At 41.5% G+C, this 20609-nt stretch overlaps 1 protein-coding gene across 4 annotated transcripts in view; it reads right to left on the bottom strand.

Moving 5' to 3' along the window:
* Nucleotides 1-20218, bottom strand: part of NRP1 (neuropilin 1) — a 126572-nt gene extending 106354 nt beyond the window's left edge. For 3 of the 4 annotated variants that reach the window (XM_053359634.1, XM_053359638.1, XM_053359637.1), the window contains exons 1-2: nucleotides 19374-20200; nucleotides 16039-16213 (exon numbers count right to left, since the gene is read on the bottom strand). In XM_053359634.1, coding sequence (XP_053215609.1) covers nucleotides 16039-16213; nucleotides 19374-19440 — 242 coding nt within the window. In that variant the 5' untranslated portion in view covers nucleotides 19441-20200. Of the gene's footprint in view, nucleotides 1-16038; nucleotides 16214-19373 lie in introns of all 4 variants that reach the window. The other variant, XM_053359635.1, reaches the window with a different exon arrangement.
* Between the last annotated feature and the right edge of the window lie 391 nt (nucleotides 20219-20609).

The following is a 20609-nucleotide window of genomic DNA, read 5'->3' as shown; positions in this document are numbered from 1 at the left end:
GACAGGGTTTGAGTGTCTATCTTGCTCCAGACAGCTCTCCTACCGATTATTTTTTAAGAAGTGTAAATTCATTTTCCAACCTAGGGTTGGTTTTTTACCTTTCCAAAGCTACATGAAGCCACAGTAGCAGCCCTGTTGCATGAGACCAAAGGCTTATCTAGCACAGCATCCTTTTTCCCACAATGCCCATGGGAAACTCAACCAGGGAGGGCATAAGCACAACAGCTCCCTCCCACCACTGCTTCCTAGCAACCAGCATCAAAGAGGGATGTCATTTCTGATCCTGAAAGTACTACACAGCCACCATGACTAGTTGCCATTGACAGATTTCTTAATCTAATCTCATTTTTAAAGTTAAATTGGTGGTTATAATCACATATTGCAGTAATTCATTCCACAGTTAAGGAGAACTTCCCCTTACCTGCCTTCTCCTAACATTCATCTTCATTGTGTGACCCTAGCACCTGGTATTTTTTCTTTCATGCTATGGATAAATTTTAAATATCTTTATTATTTCTTCCCTCTTACTCACCTCCCCACTTCAAATTAGGGGTGGCGTGGCTAACACCCAATTCATTATTACAATCAGTGCATATGAGGTGTATGTCGTTAGGACTTTTTGTATCATTGTGCAAACTTTTCACATTAAATTTGTTCCCACAAATCTCACAAGATCTTATAAGATAGCCATCAAGATACAGAGAAGTGAATTTGCATAAATACCCTCAAGCATGACATACGATCTAGTCTACAATGTGTCTTCCTGGTAACTGGCTCGCAGCCCAGGCCAGGTGTCCCTTGATCTTCAGAGGCCCAGGTAATATGTCTCTTTGCCACATCTCATGCTTAGGCACTGACTATGGGACATAATATCACAACTCTGTGCAGAATCTTATTAAACTCCTTTTCTCATTGAAGTTGGGTCATTCTTCCCATCAGCTGCCCCACCTCAGATAAACCTATACAACCCATTCCACAATTAGCTTTACATAATGATCACTAGCCATATACTCCGAATTTCATCCAGCGTATTTATCCCCTAGTCCTCATCAGCCTCAAACACAACAGCAGAACTGCTTTCATATAGCTGCTCCTACTTATCTTGTTTTCTCATTTTCTTCACTTGGCATTTACTTTGAATAGAATCCTTCGGGTCAGTTTAAAGAGGCGTTAAAATGCAGGGGAAAGAAAGGTGTTTTTTTAAAACAAACAAAACATTTACACAGGCAAGGGCGAAACCTACATATGACACCTTTTACAACTGCTCTGAGAAGCACCCCTCCTCCCTGCAAAAAGAAAAAAAACGATACTAGAGGGTGCGCCAAAGTTGATCGCTTAGCAAAATAAATAAATAAAACTCTTAACACACACAAGCAAATCCACACCAAAGCAAAACCAGACATGTCATTAAAACAAAAGAAACCGCACAGTGGAAAAGAAGCTATGTGCCAGATACTTCCAACCAGGAGCAGCCTTTGGGGGAGAAAAAAAGTAATGGGTCTACAAGTTCAAACTGCCCAAGATGCCTTTAAAGTGATCCCAGTCCCCTCCTCACATGAGAACACAACCATTACTGTGTCATTGCTGTTAGGTTCACAGCTCTCTGGGGGAACACTGCTAATGCAGAACGGACTGGTTCCATAAAGACTATAAGCACTGTACTTGAAATTACTTGCAAATGGATGGCATTTGTTGCTCCGTTTTCAGTTAGAACCGAGCCTTTCATACGCTCTTCTCTTAAGCAGTAACATGTCTCCTATGGATAGAATTACCACTTCATTTCTTTTGCTTTGCTTTGTTAGTTTAGATAACTTTTCCCCCTCATCTTTTTTAAATCACTACACATTCCAAATGATTGGTTCCCTATGCGTTAACAAAGATAAAAGGGTTTTTTCTTGTTGTTGTCGTCCAGAAGGTGGAGAACAGCTGCAGCTGCAGCCCTTTAAAAATGCCCTACGTTGGCAGAAGGGGGCAACAAGAGACATGCCCCATTGTGGGGTCTGCAGAGAGAATGACTGGTGGGCAAGTTTTCCCTCTGCACAAGCAAGGAAGCAACCTTTTGAGAACCAGAAGGAGTGGCTGATGAATACCCATCCAAGGATATTTCACCAGCTTGCATTACTTATGCACCCACCCTGAAGAGAAACAGCCATCTGACCTTACCTACACTGCTCTAGACTAGGGATAGAGAACCCAATCAATAGATGAATAAAAAGGCAGCTGTCCTTCAAAATTCATGCTTCTCTCAATTTTCTAGTTTTTCAGCCAAAAAACATATACGTACTGGGGGAAAGTGTGCACAAAAAGGGATGGATATGCGCAAATATGGTTTGCATTATGGATAACTTCTTGCAAAAATGCATATATTAGGATAGGTAAAGGTAAAGGGACCGCTGGCCATTAGGTCTAGTCGTGACCGACTCTGGGGTTGCGGCACTCATCTTGCTTTATTGGCTGAGGGAGCCGGCGTACAGCTTCCGGGTCATGTGGTCAGCATGACTAAGCCGCTTCTGGTGAACCAGAGCAGCGCACGGAAATGCCGTTTACCTTCCCACAGAAGCGGTACCTATTTATCTACTTGCACTTTGACGTGCTTTCGAACTGCTAGGTTGGCAGGAGCTGGGACCGAGCAACGGGAGCTCACCCTGTCGTGGGGATTCGAACCGCCAACCTTCTGATTGGCAAGTCCTAGGCTCTGTGGTTTAACCCACAGTGCCACCCGCGTCCCTATATATTAGGATAAATGCACACAAATAGGCATATGTATTTTGATGGGAGAGTTTCTTAAAATAAAATACGTAAAAGAGTCTGGAATCTTGTGCAGATATGGGGTGAACTGAACTTAAGATTGGGAAAATAAAGGGAAAGAGCAATTGCCAGATGTGGAAGGGATGATAGATTATTCCCTGTCTTGATTCTGTGGTGACGTTTAGATGAGTGTTTATGCCCTTGTGGTGGCCACTGCTTATTTGCTGATGTAACAAGCCTCTAAACTACCATTTGGCTTCGTCAGCAAATGCACTGGAATCTCTCTCTCTCTCTCTCTCTCTCTCTCTCTCTCTCTCTCTCTCTGTGTGTGTGTGTGTGTGTGTGGTATGGCTGCTGCTCATCTCCAACCACAATGCAGTGTTAAGACTTTCACTTTTGCACTTTGTCTCTAGGAAATATTTAAGAGAAGTTAGAAAAGTGCTTTGACTTATAGTATTTGGCAGCCTGTTTTGTAATAGAATAGCTCGCATTGTCTATTATAAATCTATGTACAGACATTCTGGATTTGAGCCCAGATATGAATATACACATTGATAAAAGTTTGTAGGATTGTGACACAAAATTCCCAAGGGTTTTGTGGGAATGTCAAAAAACACTCAGCAACTGGAAGATGTACCTATTGAGAAAAGCCATCTTACGTCTCTCCCTTAATTATTATTTTTTTAATGGAGATGGATTTGAATCGGGAAAGAGAGCTTTTAGCTAAAGAATTGCCTTTGTATAGCTTTTCCAATACAGTACATAATTCACAACTCATACCTGAGCTTAGAAGTAACAACTTCTTTGCTATTTCAGTGTCATGAAAGGTGGTGTTTAGTGTTGTAGGTGGATACAGCTGCTCAAATGTGTGCAAAGAAGTGGCAAAACAATGTGAGTAATAGGCAGGGGTGCAATGCATAAATTAGGGAAATCTTCACAACTTGTTCCAGCAATGGAACAAGCTTTCTAGATGATACCGAACATCACTTGAAGGAATCTGTTAAGGATAAGATATCCTGAGTGATCCTTTTTAGGGAATATATAGGAGAGTTCTGGTTGCAGAGTGTGCAAGCTTCCCTAAATTGAACTGTCTGCTATAGGGACAAATCCATGTTTTTGGTGGATGAGAAACTCACTGCATGATGATCCTGGCCTCCAACTTAGATTGTAGGTTCTAATAGAAAATATACCCAGGAGGTTGGGCAATTTGCCACAGAGATGGAAAATCCATTCACAGGATCGGTCCATAGATCTTGTTAACCCTGTGACCAGATATTTCTTTTTCCTAATGGTAGCAGTAAGGCATTTGGCATTTCTGTTTGAATAATTGTTTTCTTATTTAATGTTAAGAACTCACCATTACTGTGAATATAACCAAGAGCTACCAATGAGACTTTAATGAAACCATAAGCCAACGGCAGACAAAAATCACCTTGAGACTTTGAATTTCAAAACATTTTGTAAGACTTTGCCTGAGTTCAGCTCACTCGTTTGAGTAAGCTCTGAGGAATACAATATTTAAATCTCAAATAAATAGCTTTAGAGGAACTTTTCATGTTCTTTTGAACCATTCCCATAGCTGGCAAATACATTTGGTTTGATATCATACCCCCTGGATCCTGACCTAAATACTACATCCAAGTCAACAAAAGGGGAAAATAGTATTAAAAACTTTTAAAATTCTTTTTGTCTGCCAAATCACAGCCTCCTGCAATCAGGATTGATTACAAACAGCCAATTAAGAAGCATTTGGAACATGATCTGAACACTAATCCTCTCTCATATTCTTTCTTATACCTAATTATCAGCCTTAAGATGGCTATTATAGCTTAATTGCTAGATTTACTTCTGGAACTCCTGAAGAAACTGATATATATGTGTGTGTATGTACAAAATACACTCCTGTTTATAAGTCTTTGTGCATATTATTATATAATACTTACACACAGAGACATAAAAATAGAGAATATTGCAAAGCATATGGTATTTAAAGACTATTAACAACATCAAATAACAGATTAATTCTGTTTATCAACCAGTACTATGCAGGCTGATTCTTTGTAATCATCAGCAGGCATAGACTGCAGCAAGTTAACATTTTAAGCAAACAAACCTCTTTTTTTTAACATGTGGAGGAAAAGGTTGTTTAAATTAAATCAACACTAAGAAGCACAATCATATGAAAGGAAGGATTCCAATTACTATATATTGCAGTTTGGAAAGAGACCCTGACCTTTTGTTCTGCCTTTTAAAAAGTCTTCTTGACATCCTTGTTCACACCAGGCCTTGTGTGGTCTATATTATAAACATCAACTTAGTCTTGATTGAAAGTATTCTTCTTATACCAATTTAACACCAACCTTTCCTTCAGCTCCATTGATTATAAGCAAATGCACTGATAGGAGCAACATACTTGTGAAAAAGAAGCAACAGTTACAAACAAGTGCAGATCCCTCTTACAGCCAGCACAGTTGTGTTTAGGCTCTGCTGAAATCAATCAGATGATGTGAGTATGCCAGTTTAAGTGGTCGGGGAGTTATTAAATGCACTACTACCGCCATATTAAAATGTTCCTTGGCTCGTTCATCTAAAACAAACGAAAGAAAATACCTGCTCAAATAGGATGCATTCAGGGACAGTAGCTGGCTGTAATTTGCTCAACACTTTTTTCCTTGCAGAAGTTCAGTGTAGAGAAGGCTACTCAGTAAAAAGCCACTTAAATAGTTTGACAATGGAGGCTTTTCACAGCGGCTAAAAGCTTGGATGAGCAACAAAAGAGTGCTTATTAAAGGCAGTAATCAGGAGCACAATATAATTCCCAACATCTTTCAACTCTCTTTTACACTCAGAGCCATATGAAAATTACCCTGAACTATCTTTAGAACCTCTTGTCTTTAGAAGGCAAGCAGACAAGTATTTGCCCTATAAAACAGGGCAAATACTTCTATAGTCTTTTTAATGATCCACTAGAGTCTCCTGTTATCTGAATACCTTATGGGCTATTAATCTTTCACCGTAATATTTCAGGGTAAGCGGGAGAAATAAGCCCTTAAATAGACGTTAGATGTTGGGTAAGTGAAGATGTTCATGTGCAGAGAAGCAAGATCGTGGCAGCAAGCCCTGCTCCCCATCCCTTATTCATTTGAAGGTTTCATGAGGTATTATTGTACAAGACAACTCAGTGTGTACACTTGCTAAAGTATGAGACCAGGCATAGAAAGCCTGTGGTCCTTCAGATGTTGCTGAACTACAACTCCTATCCTCCCTGACCACAGGCCATGTTGACTGAGTTCGATGGTAGTTGTTGTCCAAAACTTCTAAAGGGCACCAGGTATAATAGGTCTAAGTCTTAAATTACCAAAGTTCTAGGCAGTACCTGTACTTTATCTCTCAAATGAGAGGTGTCCATTTGCCTTAAAAACCATACTTTTAAGCCTGGAAGCTCTTCCTTGTAACCCAAAATAGTTCTACGGTAACTATTGCAAAGTTGCTGAAAAGACCCTGGTTCCAACCAGATGTATTTCAAGGATCACTGAGGACATAAAGTAGGGTCTAGGTTGAAGGTCTTACTAAGGTGGTATTTTTTCTGCTTATTTATCTGAATTTGTTACTTGCTCTTCACTGAAAGGTACCAGGGTGGGATGCATACATTCAATAAAACATATTAAACAACATGAAAGCATCATTTAAAACCATAATTAAAACACAAATATTGCAACAATGAAGAAGTAGTGTCCAAACTTTTTTCAAAGAGGGCCAGATCTCATGAAGTGAAGGGCCGTGAGGGCCAACCAAAGGGCCAACCAAAGTTTTAGGGTTGAAGTTGTTGAGGGTTTCTTAGGATTTTACCCCAGGAAATAAACTGCCACAGGGGCCGGATTAAACCGACTGGCGGGCCGAATTGCCCCCCCCCGAAACAGACTTTGGACATGAATGGAGGGGAAACAACCTGATGTAAATAATGCCCCTGCTCCCGAAAGCCTGGGCAAAAAAGGTGTGTCTTGACTAACCGATGAAAAGAGTTTAATGACAGATGCAGCTCCAAGTGGAGGAAGTTCCAAAACCAAGGGGCCATCGCAGAGAAGGCTTTTGCATGTGCCATTAACCCTTGGCAGCACCAAGAGCAGGATCTCTCCAGCTTAACATTTGGGCAGGTCTATACAGATGGAGGGTATTTGAGGCTAAATCCTCTGGAACTTTGTACTTCCAGAACATAGAAGATGTAATCTGCTTTCAGTCACCGAATGGGACAGCAGGCTCTGCACTTTCAAAAGGGAATACAATTTGTTGGGGACCATGAATTTTTGAAAGACAATCATAACAGCAGCAAAACAAAATAAATCCAAGCATATTCATATAGTCATGATAATAATGTTTTAGCTGAGATTCCTGCATTGCAGGGGGTTAGACCAGATGGCCGTCTACAATTCTATTACGATAATCCTATTTAGAATGAGATTCACACGAAATACGACTTTATGGAGTTGTATTCCATTCCACAACAGCATCAAAGCATAGCAGCTTTGAAACTGCCTTCAACAGCAGATGGTGGGACTCTTAAAAAACAAAAAAACTTTAAAGTACTAAACAATAGCAACATACCATATATATTATTGTGGACAAGTAAAAAAGATGTTACATGAACTCTGTTACTATCAACAGCCCAACTTTAATCTCATCAAATCATGAAATCGGGTTTGTTTGACAGGACCCGTTTTTTAATTTTTAAAAAGTAAGGTTGACTGGCATTAATTACATTTTGTGTATGACTTATAAATGTGGTAAGTAAATGGTAAGGACAGGGCAACTAGGCTGCACAAAGCAGATTGCCTGATGAGTTGGGCACATTCCAGCAATGTGCTGTATATAGTTAAACGTACAGCCCAGATTTAATTTGTAAAATGAGAGGTGGTGGAACTCAAGCATATCTGATATTTATGCTCTCTGCCCTAGCGGTCTTGTCAGGCCCACGGGGAACAAGGTTCTAACAGGGTTATTCCTTAGAGGGTCTTAGAAGGCTCAAGTCTGCTGTTGTGAATGGGGCAGCTGTCTGCTGCAAGAAGAGGTTCCAATAAAATTCTCCAAACTCTGGCTTGGATACAAGCTTCAGGGAACTAAACAGATCACTGATAAAGAGGACAAGACAGAGAAATTATTCTGTCTCAGGTTGTGGTTTTTTTAAATGAGCCAGGGAAGAATTCACAGTTCCTATTTGCAAAAGTGTCTATAAACCCAACATTAAGAAAAATATATATATCATGGCGGCGAACAGCATAAAAATCAATAAAGAAACTGCATACATAAAGTAAGTACAAAATACATCACAGATCAGATTAATATATCTACATCGCTGGATCACCTCTCAGGGTAAGCCGAGTTTAAAGTAGGTGCCTAAATGTCAATATGGGAATAACATTCCAAAAGGAAAGTGATGCCACACCAAAGGTCTTAGTGAACATATGGGGAACTTTGGGAACAACACTACTAAGAGTGTCCTGGCTCACCTATACCTGTCACCATATGCCGAACTCTACATGGATCCTCTTAACCCATATTTTTCAATAGCAGTTTGGCAAGGGATCTGGCCTTTAATTGGCGCATATGCCGTACCCTCCAAGTGTTCCTATTTTCCTGGAATTATGAAAGCCATCCTGGCTTCTGATTTGATCCGGGAATGTCTGCATTTCTGCACCAGCACCGCTGCTACTGAGCTTGGCAGGAAGATGAGCCAGCACTTGTCCTGAGCCTCCCCAGGGCCACTGCTGCTGGCCTCCTCCCTTTGGAAGAAAAGGTGAGAAGGAGGAGAGATTCCTGCTGCCACCAAGGCCCAACCTTGCGTGACACACTGGTTCTGAGGTGCAGGCAGAGGGCAGGGCAGCCCTGGGTAGGAAGAAAGGGGGAGTGGAGGTGAGTGCAAGAAGTCTTGATTTATTTATTTATTTTATTTTTAAAAAGCTTTGGGTATCCATGTTTAATCTTGCAACTTTCTAAAATTGACTTATTGATGTGTGTTTTTCTTTTTGTAAATCTACAAAAGTATAAAATAAAACCGGGATTAAGGGTTTTTCTTAGATGGTGTAGACTGCAGGCATAGGCAAACTCCGCCCTCCAGCTGTTTGGGACTACAATTCCCATCATCCCTGACAACTGGTCCTGTTAGCTAGGGATGATGGGAATTGTAGTCCCAAACATCTGGAGGGCCGGAGTTTGCCTATGCCTGGTGTAGAGCTTGTGTGCTACTGATGTAGTGGTGGTAGAAATGCTCGGGGGTGGGGGGCAAAAAATGGGGGGGTTGAGGAGGTTCAGTTGGTGGAGGGGGGATGCGAAATGTCCCTATCTTCACCTGAAGCATGTTGGAGGGTTTAACAAGATAGTGAAATTACTAATATACAACACAACTTTCTGCTTTCAAAAACCTATACCAGGACCAGAGCCAATTCCTTACTTGATGGGATTCAGACTTTTATGGATACTGGTTTACAACAGAATTATGTTATCCATATTTCTGCAGGATGGTAAATACACTGAGTGGATTTCCTGTTAATAGTTAGAACTGTAGCATCTGTTTTTGATTTTTAATCCATCTACTTCTATGTAAACAAACATATTTTGTAATAGCTTTCTCCCCTACTAAAGAACTGTAATTGATAACAATCCTTGTACAGCTCTAATCTCAGCCATGTAACTAATCCCTGTTAAAACCAATTTAAAGAACAATTAACTATCAAGCCCTTCTTTCTACACTTTCAATGTTTCCAAATCCAAGTGAATTTTCTGTTTGAAATGATCTGACAACAGAACATGCACACTCAGTAATTGTCAAACAAGGATGATATTGCTCTCTGCATATCTAAATTATGGCCACTGAAACTAGAGTAATGAAAACTTCGGTGACATTATGCCTTTGCAACTCCTGTAAAAAAAAAAAAATGCTGTTAACTCTGGAAATAAGAGTCAATAATTTGTTAGGAAGGAAACCGCTATTTGGCTTTCTCCATTCACCCCGTCCACCTTTCCAAAACGTTGTCTTCTGAAACTTCACATTCATTTTCTTAATGTTTTTAACCTAGTGTCTGTGAAATTTTTATTGCTCCCTAGCTGATGACATCTGATCTGAATGTAACCACACACCTCTTTGCTCAGCGGCATTTGTCACAAACCATTATAAATTATCATGCTGATAGTTTGCATTGCTGGGAAACCGGAAAAGTTCCATAAATTCAAAGCACTGTGAATCAGTGGCATTCTTGTTTATTATCCAGATATAAAGTTTTACAAGGTTCAGGATAACTACATGTACGCAGTAGGACATTAGCACAAACAAATGGCAGAGTATGTAGAGTTTCACTCTGAAAGCATTTTAAACTGTCGACAAATGTGGGAGGGAAGGGAGGTAATAAGCTCATGTTTTATCTTTTCCTCCATTCATTTTTAACTATATTCTGTTCACCAACATAGACTATTAATAATAAATATGTTTGCAATTACATACAGTAATCACTAGGCACATCACATTCATCTGCTGCAAAAAGATCCCAAATTTTGGACTCGTTCCACTTAAAAGCAGACATGTAATTCCAGCTATTGTTCAAAGCGGTACAGAATTACATTATCATTTTTTTAAAATCTTGATTATAATATGTTACACTTAGGATTTTTAGGCTTTGAGTATGTTGTTCCACACACTCTATTGATTACAGAGTATTTCTTGGGTTATTCTGTCCTCGTTTTTAATAGTATGCTTAATTAATTACGATTATAGCTTTATTCCTACAAATGATGAAAGATGACCCCCTTGCTCAAAGAAACTTTCAGCATGAGAATTATATGATGCATAATATCGTGAGGTCATTGAACCCATCCTCCCTGTGGAATATATTCAATAGTTAAGGAAAGAAATGGATTTCTCATAGTAACATTGATTAATCCTGAAATGTAACTACATCTAAAACAGTAAACAAGGCGCTCGTGATCATATGTGACATAGTAATTATAAAATATTGGGGCAATTTTTATTCACCACCTTCACCTCATGCCCTTTGTTTTTAGGTTGGGATAGTTCTGGTGGTCTAATGGTTCATTCCTGTACATGCCTATTCAGAAATAAGTGTTGTGGAGTTGAATGGAACTCACTCCCAGGTAAGTGAGAATTGATGTGGAACCTAGGAGGACTTAAGACCTTTGTCTTAAGTAAGGAGAAACTAAAGCCTCTTTTCCTGGCAAAAAAAAACTCCATTCAAAACTTGTATTGCTTTCCTCCATAGATCTTTACATGGAACTCCATGCAGTGAGATGAACCTCAGACCAATGTTTGCCTCAAAATGCTAATGCAGGAGCACAGAAAGACATCCATAAGGGAGAAAGCCCTTAATTATGCTTATTTATTTATTAACAGATTGTCATCAATGCCTCATGCCTCTGCAAGCAGGATCAAAACCCTGCTTTCGGCTGAAGCAATTGTTTACCTGCCCCACATATAACATCAGGTGCAGGGCAGGGGTCATAGTTTGCCCAAAATGGCCTCACAACCCAACTGGGGAGACCTGGTAGACCTAATGAGGCCTCCAAACCAGAGGTTCTTCCTGTGAATTTGTATACATTTTGCCAGTAGCCATATGAGAGAGATGTAGTAGTGCCTTCCTGGAGGCAGCACTGCAATTGTAGGAACAGTGATGCCCCCCCCCCCATATTTTTTATTTTTTTGCAAAGGTAATCTGTAGATCTACTCTTGCAATCTCATCAGAAGCAGTGTGTATCCATATCAACTGCCACCACTAAGGGCTTTCATACAGTGTCCTTGTAACTCTTCAGTAGAGGTAAAACATGAATGGCAGAGGCAATTGAATCCCAGCAATACAACATTAATTTCCTCCAATACATTTGTATTTCTGTCAGATTTCCTCTCTCAGAAGTATTAACTTGTTACCTCTTTCTCCCTGCAGATAAATATTCATTTACAGCACTGCACTTTAAAAAAAACTAAAACAGTGATTGAATGGACTGAACTATTACACACTTGCAGCTGTGACAATAAACTGAAAATCTAGAGTTAGGAAATAAAAGTTTGCTTAACACTAAAAATCCCATGACAGACTGATTGGTACATTAATCTATTGCCTTACCCAAGATTTGGTGAAAGGAATATGAATTTCTCAAGAGAGTAAGGGACTGTGAGACCTAATACAGTTTCAAAAGTTTCCTATGAAGAAATAACTTTTCCTGAAAATATGGTCCTAAAGGGTTTGACACAAATCTCCTCACTCAGAGTTAATGGTCATAGTGTGGAAGTCAAAGATCTGAATTTAAAAGAGAGCACAAATAACACAGGAAGCATTTAAGTCATTCAACAAAAGGTCAATTTAAACTGTTCTGTCTAGCTAAACTCTGCCCATAAAATTACCCCCATCCTTGCCTGACAACGAAACTGCCCAATTAGAGAGGGAAAGATACATTAATTAGACGGGTTTCAGAGACTTGGATTGAAAGGCACAAACACTCTGCTGAGAGGAAGAAACATACTTTGCCCAGAGGCATAATTCACCTATGACAAGTTATAGAGGTTTTAGGTATATCAGCTCTACACAGACTGACCTAATGGTTGCAATATAATACACCACTCCCACTGCATTTATTATTATCATGCTATATTAGTGTGTAAGTTATCTCTGAACAAGCGTTTCGCAAGCACTAAAGGATTAAAATATCTCCCATTTTCTTCTCTGAACTTCAGAAGAGAATAATATTCACATGCAAACACCTCTAAGAGTCTGTTCATACAATCAGTTCCATCGTATCTTCACAAACACAACATCTAAAAAAAAATGATATGAATTTCAGAATGGGTGGCAGGAGTTTGGGTTCAGAATATGAACCCCTCCAGTTGTGAAAACTGACACATAATGATGAGGTCTGCCTCATCATGAGGTTTACTGCCCCACCACCCAGCCCTCCCTTTCATTTCCTCCCGACTCAGAATTGAAGAAAAAATTTCTTGTGAAGGTATAGGGAGACAAGTGTAGGGAGACAATGAAACCTTGTAGGTGTCTCCTTAACTGACCTGGACTTTCCCAAACATGCTTAGCAGCAACACTTCTTAGTAGAGTGGATGGGACTTGGCAGTTTTCTGTGCCTCCCAATTAAATGAACAGGGGTGAGAGGCATAGCAAACATACTACATGCCCTATTATGTTAACAAGATCTGCTCTGTCTCCAACAAGACCATCTTGGTATCAGTTCTTTCTACAACACAAGGACACATTTTGATTGAGAGCTAGGAACTGGCAGGGACAGCTAGAGGGATACTCTTCATGCTTCTTTCTTCCAAGGCCTTGGATTGTTTGCTCATCATTTGTAGGAACTCACTATTCATTTATTTCTATTTCTAATCCGCCCTACCTAGCAATGGTTAAAGTGGTTTCTAGAGCTAGTCATCCAAACCCATTTTTAAAAGATCAACAAGCTACTGCTCCAATATGAAGGAGGAGTCGTTGCATGCAGAGGATGGTGACACTTTTTTGGCACCGTTTGTTAATGTGTCCTTGGTTTTAACATTGCTGTGGCATGTAATTAGTTATCTTTGCTTATATGAAAATAAAGTGAACCGAAAGCAATGATGAAATGTAATAATATTATTAAATAGTTACAATGATCCTGTTCTAATTTTTTTTATAGCTCAAAACACCAGCTTGAAGAAATTGCTATTGTTTTCTCTCTAAGGGAAAGCTGTTGTCCAGCTGGAAAACAGCCTCTAAGGACAACTCTTTAGGCACCCTCACATTCATATTTGATGCAAGAGGTTCTCTGTGGGGTTGTAGCAATCATGAAAGAAAATAGGGTAAGAGTGAAGCTTTGAAATAAGCATGGTCCAAGCAGTTTCTCAAAGACGGGGTTTCTGGAATTCTTCCAGAAAGAATCTCATAGCCACTTGGGGATTACCTGTGGCATCCAGAGTTGTTCATCTGAGCTCTAAGAGAGGGCAGGGCAATATCTTGCCTTCCAAATGCTGGAATCCAACACCCTTCAGCCCCAGTCAGCATGGCCAATGGGTAGGGATGATGGGAGTTGTAGTCCAACAATATCTGGAGAGCTACAAGTCCTCTGTTACTTCTGTAAGGCTGTGAATAGAGAATAGCCTTTCCCCCCGCCGTGAGTAAGCCAGTGTGGCTAAGTAGCAAGTTTATACAAGCTCATATTCTGACACAAAGTCACTGGAAGGCCTTGTAAAAGTCATTACTTTTCATTCCCATCTGTAAACTGGGACTATAATCTGAATATGTCGCAGAGTTGGTTTAAACATTACAAAGGTTCGGCTGAAGGATTCACAGCTTGAGATGGTTCAGTCCTCCTCACATGAGGAGCTTCAAAATACTTCCACTGAAAGTTGTGTTCTACATTAGAACTTATTACCTCAGAGAGCTCTACTTATAGGCCCAGGTGCAGGGAACCCACTGCTGGCAGGACCCAAAGCATGGAAAGATACAATAAACACACAGGACAAACATATTGGGTTCAAACAGGCCACAACTTTATTGGTAACAAATGCAAGTAGACTTTGGCATGGGCATTGGGTATGTACCCTGAATCATCCATCCCAGCTGCTGGTTGATCATTTTGCAAGGTTGATCCTAGGTTAAGAATCCCCCTATAATGTACATCAAATAGGGACGATCCCTCCAGGACAGTCATTGGGTGTGTGGATGTGTGCTATGTCCCATCACACACTGTCTGGGCATCCGGACTGCATCTTCCCCTGGACCCCTTTAACGGGGTACCCTCAATTTCCTGAAGTAGGGGTGAGGTGGGCTCTCAACTCCCATGCCTCCCTAGACTAAGGATCCAACCCAACAAGTTGTGACACCAGATGGGCCCAATTTATCTGCAGGCAAATTCTTCCCTGGCCCCAAATACAACAACTGAATATTTCCATAGCAAGGTTTTATGCAGGACCTGAACCTGCCTGCTCACCTTCAGGCAGGACCATATGCTACATAGGGTGAGAGGGTGAAGAATCCAGCTCCGACCAAGCTGATTGATGAGCCTGGGTGAGGCTTCTTTATACATCCAGTGAGCAGAGCTGAGTAAATACTAGGGACTGAAGTCTTTATTCAGCTCCACCACACAAAACACATGCCCTTGCTTGCCTGTGATAGGTCCGTTAAAATGCAGCCCCCCAGCAACATGTGCAAACAGAGGCAGGAGTGTTGTCCCACAATGGTCATGCAGGGCCATAAGATCGTCCTCAGCTCAGACTGCATTCATGCCAGGCCGCAGTCAACACTCACCATCAGACAACAGTAAGCGGTCCATCTCACAATATATTTTGACACAAAGGCATGAACTTAACGTGCAGCCACATTTATGCTTATGAAAACGGAGTTCTGTGAAAAGCCTGCACCATTATAATCAGAATTAATCATGGTAAAGCAATTTATCAGGGATTGGGGTGTTGCTGGACTACAGTTCCCATCATGCCTGATTATCAACCACACTAAGGGGTTGGAGTGGGTTGAAGTGTCTTAGCAACATGTGGAGGGCCACAGGTTCCTCATTTCTGTTCTACACAATACCTAGCAGTCTAACATTCATACGTTTTCTTCACACTGCCTCACCATCTCAAAATGAAAAACAACTTCTGTTAATATTAGTTAAGAAAACTGATGGTTTCCCCTTGATGCCACACACGTGCTATCCCCAATTATGGCACTAGCACAGCAAAACAAAGCATGTATAGTTGTCGGGCTCTTAAAATACATTATAATGCCCCATGAATGTACAGCCTCTCCCATCAAACAATACTGAGTGAACTGAAATTTGCAAAATTCTAAATAACCACACGTCTTTTGCCTTAAGCATCAATACGTTTCCAAGCAACTTCAGAACATTTAAAGCAGTGGCACAATCATGAATGCAGAGGCGAATGCTTATTTCTCCCCTACTGTTCCTGCATAGGCGTTCCACAACCTCCAAGTCACTGAGCGGCTTAGGGAAAAGTTTCAGAGGAAATAACTGCTAATGGATACATGTTTCCAACAAAAACGACACAGCGGGATTACAAGATTATATCTAAAACAATCTTATATAGTGCCTGACATGCAGTAAGCACTTGCTTTAATATCTTTACCACAAACATATGATCTGGTATGGATTCAAACCTCAGAGGGATTCATTTTATGCGCAGAGTTTTGCACTCATCAGCTGTTTCATCTCCCTTCCCCACCCCCAACACGAAACTGTGGAGCCTTTTGTCCAGTAGATGGTGCTATGGCTCCCTTCACAGACCATCTCACTTACTTGCACTCTCTGTCCTCCAAATCAAAGTGGGGGTTGAAGTTGATCATAATTCTCTGGTATGGTTGAGGAGCTTGAATCAGCCATTCGCATTTTTGGCTTGGATGATAAGTGTTTGGATAGCCAGGAGAGGTGAGATACCCAGGCTCCACGATTCTTATATTTTCACCACATTTATCTGCGATTAAGAAAACACATTTCATGTTCAGGTCAATCAAACAAAACATCTATATTTCCTGCAATAGTTCAAGCCCTTGTTGCAGAACATTTTTTTCTGGTTTATGATTTAAAGAAAGCTGCTTTCTGCAGTTATTAGCTCTGGTTTTGTATTGCCACCCCTGCAAAAGACGGAACAGGGGAGGTGGGGTTTTTTGGGGGGTTTTTTAAAACAAAACTTCTTAATCCAGACAGAGGTCTTTGTGATTACAACAGCTTTCACACCTAACAATTAATAAGTAATGAATGGTTAATTCTTAATTATGATTGGAAACTATAGCGTCATTAAGTAATAGGTTTTAATTGAGAGTGATTCAGAGAGCAATGTTATCTGACGCTTTTACTTAGCATTCTGACAATAAGCCTGCTCTATGTCATTTGGCAACAGAACTTGTCTTCCAAGACCCCTTCCTGTTTACAACAACCCCCTTTTGGTTTTATCAGATCCTAAATCTAAGCAATTGGAAGCTATCTGTGATCTTCAAGTCCAGACTACCAAAGAACAAAGTAGAATTTGTTGAAGCAGCAATGATTCAGTTGACTCCCTTAAGGAAGTTCCCCCCACCCACTGCTTGGAGATAAGAGCAGTGTAACAGAAAGCAAGGAAAAACAAAATGAAGTTTATTTCTAATTACAAAACTGTTAGGTTCCCCAGCCCTCTAAGTGCAAATAGCCGTATCTTGAGCAAAATCTGGTTGCTCCTCTCCAAAGCCATGCTAGGTTTCTTTACAAATAAACATTGAAAGATGAAACAGAGGCAATGTAATCTAACCTCCAAGGCCACTTGTTCCATTGTTCTGTGCAGGTTTGCCCTAGCACTTTGAAACTTTACTGAAATATTTTCTACTAACATCAGGTAATCAGACAAGCATTAACAAATGACACACTGGCAGCCCATTTTCACAGTAATGACAAATGAAACTTCTATATCTAATAAAATTCTTGTGAACTGGAAATGGCATTCCTTGTACTCCACACGAAGTTACAAATGTGCAGAATTTTATTATAGATAACCAGGTCAAATGGAAATGAAAGATAAAGTGCACATCAAAAATGCATAAACTACAGCCGTTATAGGAAACATTTGCTATAAATTAGAAGGGAATGAAATGTATGCTGTGGGTTTTTGTTGTTGTTCAGCGAATTGCTATTTCAGAGTTGGTTATGAGCTACTATTTATTTCTGCCTTGACAGTTTGTATCGCGTGTCTCATTTCCGAGAACAAAAGATGTTGCAACAATGAGTTCAAAATCGACAGCCAATGATATTTATCTGGAAGCCTCCTGCATGTGGTTTCAGAGACAATCTTGCATGATTTGCCGCGTGCAAGCTGACTTGGAAAATGATCCCGCCTCATTAAGTCCACTCTAGCTCTATGCAAACAACATGGCAGAATCTGGCATCTGTTAAACGAGTGAAATAAACCAGCGCTGCTGCAAGTCACTTGACAAGAGTCACTCTAGGAGACATTTAGGTGGGCTCACTACCAACAGCACTTTAATCGGTAACTCCTGGGAAAGTGATAGTATAATAAGATCATGTGGGGAGCTGCTAGACTCCCTGGCTCTGTGCAATCTCTCGCACACTTGATTAAGAGGAGCAGTTTCTAATGACTCTGGACCAGTCTACCTACATAAGGTTAATGAATTAATTTAGCAGACACAAGTCCTGGACAGAGGTAGATGTGGCATCCACGAGTCTGCTAAGCTACAGAAGAGATGGATGGTCATGGTGACTCTACAGGGCTATTACATTATGCCTATAACTGCTCAGACTTAATGACAGCTTCATAGTTCCTTCCCCTCAGATCTTCCTATGGTTGGCTCAGCACTTAAGAGAATGATATTGCTCGTAATAGCAAAAAGGCACTCTATACATCTCACTCCACTTTATGCCTCCAGTTCATCCCTGCTTATTTACTCATCTCCATTAATTCAACACTGCCTGCAAATCGATGCAGAAATACAGTGCGATCCTGTTATCTTTGCAAAGGAAGACTTCAGGTTGAAAGATTAAGTCTAGTTAGCTACACTCTTCAAAAAGATTAGGCCAAACAGGATCTCCGGCATGATTCTCAGGGACTGACATGCTAATACTTCTTTAAAGACTTTTTTCTTCCCTTCTCCTGGTCATGAAGGAGCAGAGGAAGAACTTGTTTCTTGCTAAATTAGCCAACCTCTTCAAAATATATTGAGAAAAGACTGATTTCCACCATAAAGTATGGTTTACATCCTCCAGTAAAAGAATACTCCTACTGTGGTCTCTTATTAAAAGAATATACCATTCTAAGTGGAGAATGTTACCTTCTTTTAATTACTTTGATTGAAATCCTAGTCAGACTAAAAATAAATATTTGGTAATTAGTTAATAATAATTGCTCAGAAATTGGTCTGGGAAGGAAAAACTCCTAGTAACTCCCCCCTCCATGTGTGCAAGTAAGATGTCAACCATTCCAGGCAGAACATCCTTAAAAACTGCATAGATTAGGGAGCTAGTATGAGCGTTATTTCATTGCTGAATGAAGGAAGCCTCCATCAATTTGAAGCAGCTCTTAAATGCTCCCTCAAAACCAGATGTGAAGTCTGTGCCATAGGATTTCTCTTATAACTGTTGTGTATGAACAGTACCTTAGGTTGCTTAGCTTGAGACAATAAGTGCCCTGTGAGCCCTAATGCATAATATAGATGGATGAGGAGGATGAGGATTTGGAAATAGGTACCTATGGGGACTCATAGCTACAAAAGATAATCAAATATACTACCCTAAACTTTCACTTTCCCCCTTGTCTCTCAATAAAAACCCTGCCTTTTAAGTATTCACTGTCTGTCAGGTTTTAAAGTGGAATCTTGTGCAATTGCCAAAGGATGAAACATTAAAGTAATTGGCTATTCTGATTCTTGTGAATCAGACAAGCCCTGCATTAGGTAGCATTCAGGATGGGCAGCCAAACAAAGATTGTGTGTAACTCAAGGTAAATACCCAGTGTTTTGTGTTCAGCTTCCTTTTATCCATTATATTAGTTAGTTTCACAGTTGGCTTTATATATCAGGAGCTCAGGTAAGAGGCCCTCTGCTTGCAGCTACCTGGCTTCACTTGAAAGAGATTCCGTGTCAGTCACTTACCACTCTTCAAAGCCCTGCCAAGGGTAATGGTGAGGGCAACACAGTGCAGGAAGAGTCCCCAATCCATCTTCCTTTCTCAGTACAGAAAGACTGAAGAAAGAGAATAAAATATCCGGTCTCTTCAGCGCACAATTCCTCTTAGATCTTAAATCCTCCAGTAGGGCCGGTGCAAAAAGATCAGAAAGCTGGCTCAGTCGGCGCAGCAGCGCGGGCGGCAGCAGCAAGAGTCCCGTTAGTACAAGAGACGCTTCTCTGTTTGTTGTGTATCTCCTCAAGTCTCCTGCATCCTGTCATTTAGCTCCGGCTTCCTCTGGCTCGCCCCACACTTGTTCCCTTTCCAGGCGTCACTGCCTTTGCCATTTCCAAACAGACTTTATTTGTTTTTTTAAAAAAGCACCGGTGGAAAAACTAGCGAGGAAGTCCCAACAGTGAGAAGGGGAAGGGAGTTGGGGAAGTAGCAACACCCCTTGCAGCTCTCCGTCTTCTCCAAGTGGTTGCAAAACTCTCCAAGGGTTCGCCGGGATGAGATGAGCGCCTGTCTGTTACGCGGAGGAAGAAGGGAAAGCAGCGGTGAGGACGGAGGCGACTTTTTGTGGCCCGCTTCAGCCCTCTCCCTCCCCGCCCTCCTGCCCTCTTCACCCCGGGATAGCGCGCCCGTCACAGGAGGAGGGGCGCCGGCGTCTTCCTCGCCAGCGATCCCTTCCTGGAAGGGAGATCCGCTCGCCAGGAGAAGAGACCCGAGAGGTGCGCGCTGCCTGCTCCTCCCAGCGCTCGCTGGAGGGCTACTGACCTGGCCACTTGCGCTGCGGGCTTGGCAGCCCCAAGGCACCCTATGCGATGGGACGGCGCCGCCGCCGCCGCCGCAACCCAGACCACTGGTAGCGGTGGAAGGAGAGGAAGGCAGCAGAAGTGCCAAGCGGTCAGGCGGCTCCTTCCCGCAGCCTGAGGAGGAGAAGCGCAACTCAGTGGCAATAAGAGCCGAGGCGCCGCCGTCTCCAAAGCCCAAAGTCCCCGCCCTCTCTCCCCCCTTCTCCCACTCTCAGCCCCCTCCCCAAAGGAAGGATCAACAAACAAACAGAAGGAGCCCGAGAGCCCTGAAATTCACCCGGGGAGGCGGCTGGTTGGGTGGGTGGGAAGCGGAGAAGAAGGGGGGGAGTGGTTGGGGAAGGGAGGGGAGGGACGCGGACCGACGGACTGACAGTCGGAGGAGGAGGAGGGCAGAAGCGTGCCGGCAAG

This window comes from Podarcis raffonei, chromosome 12, assembly GCF_027172205.1.
Source record: "Podarcis raffonei isolate rPodRaf1 chromosome 12, rPodRaf1.pri, whole genome shotgun sequence".
Lineage (NCBI taxonomy): Eukaryota > Metazoa > Chordata > Lepidosauria > Squamata > Lacertidae > Podarcis > Podarcis raffonei.
This window is presented reverse-complemented; position numbering and strand designations above follow the sequence as displayed.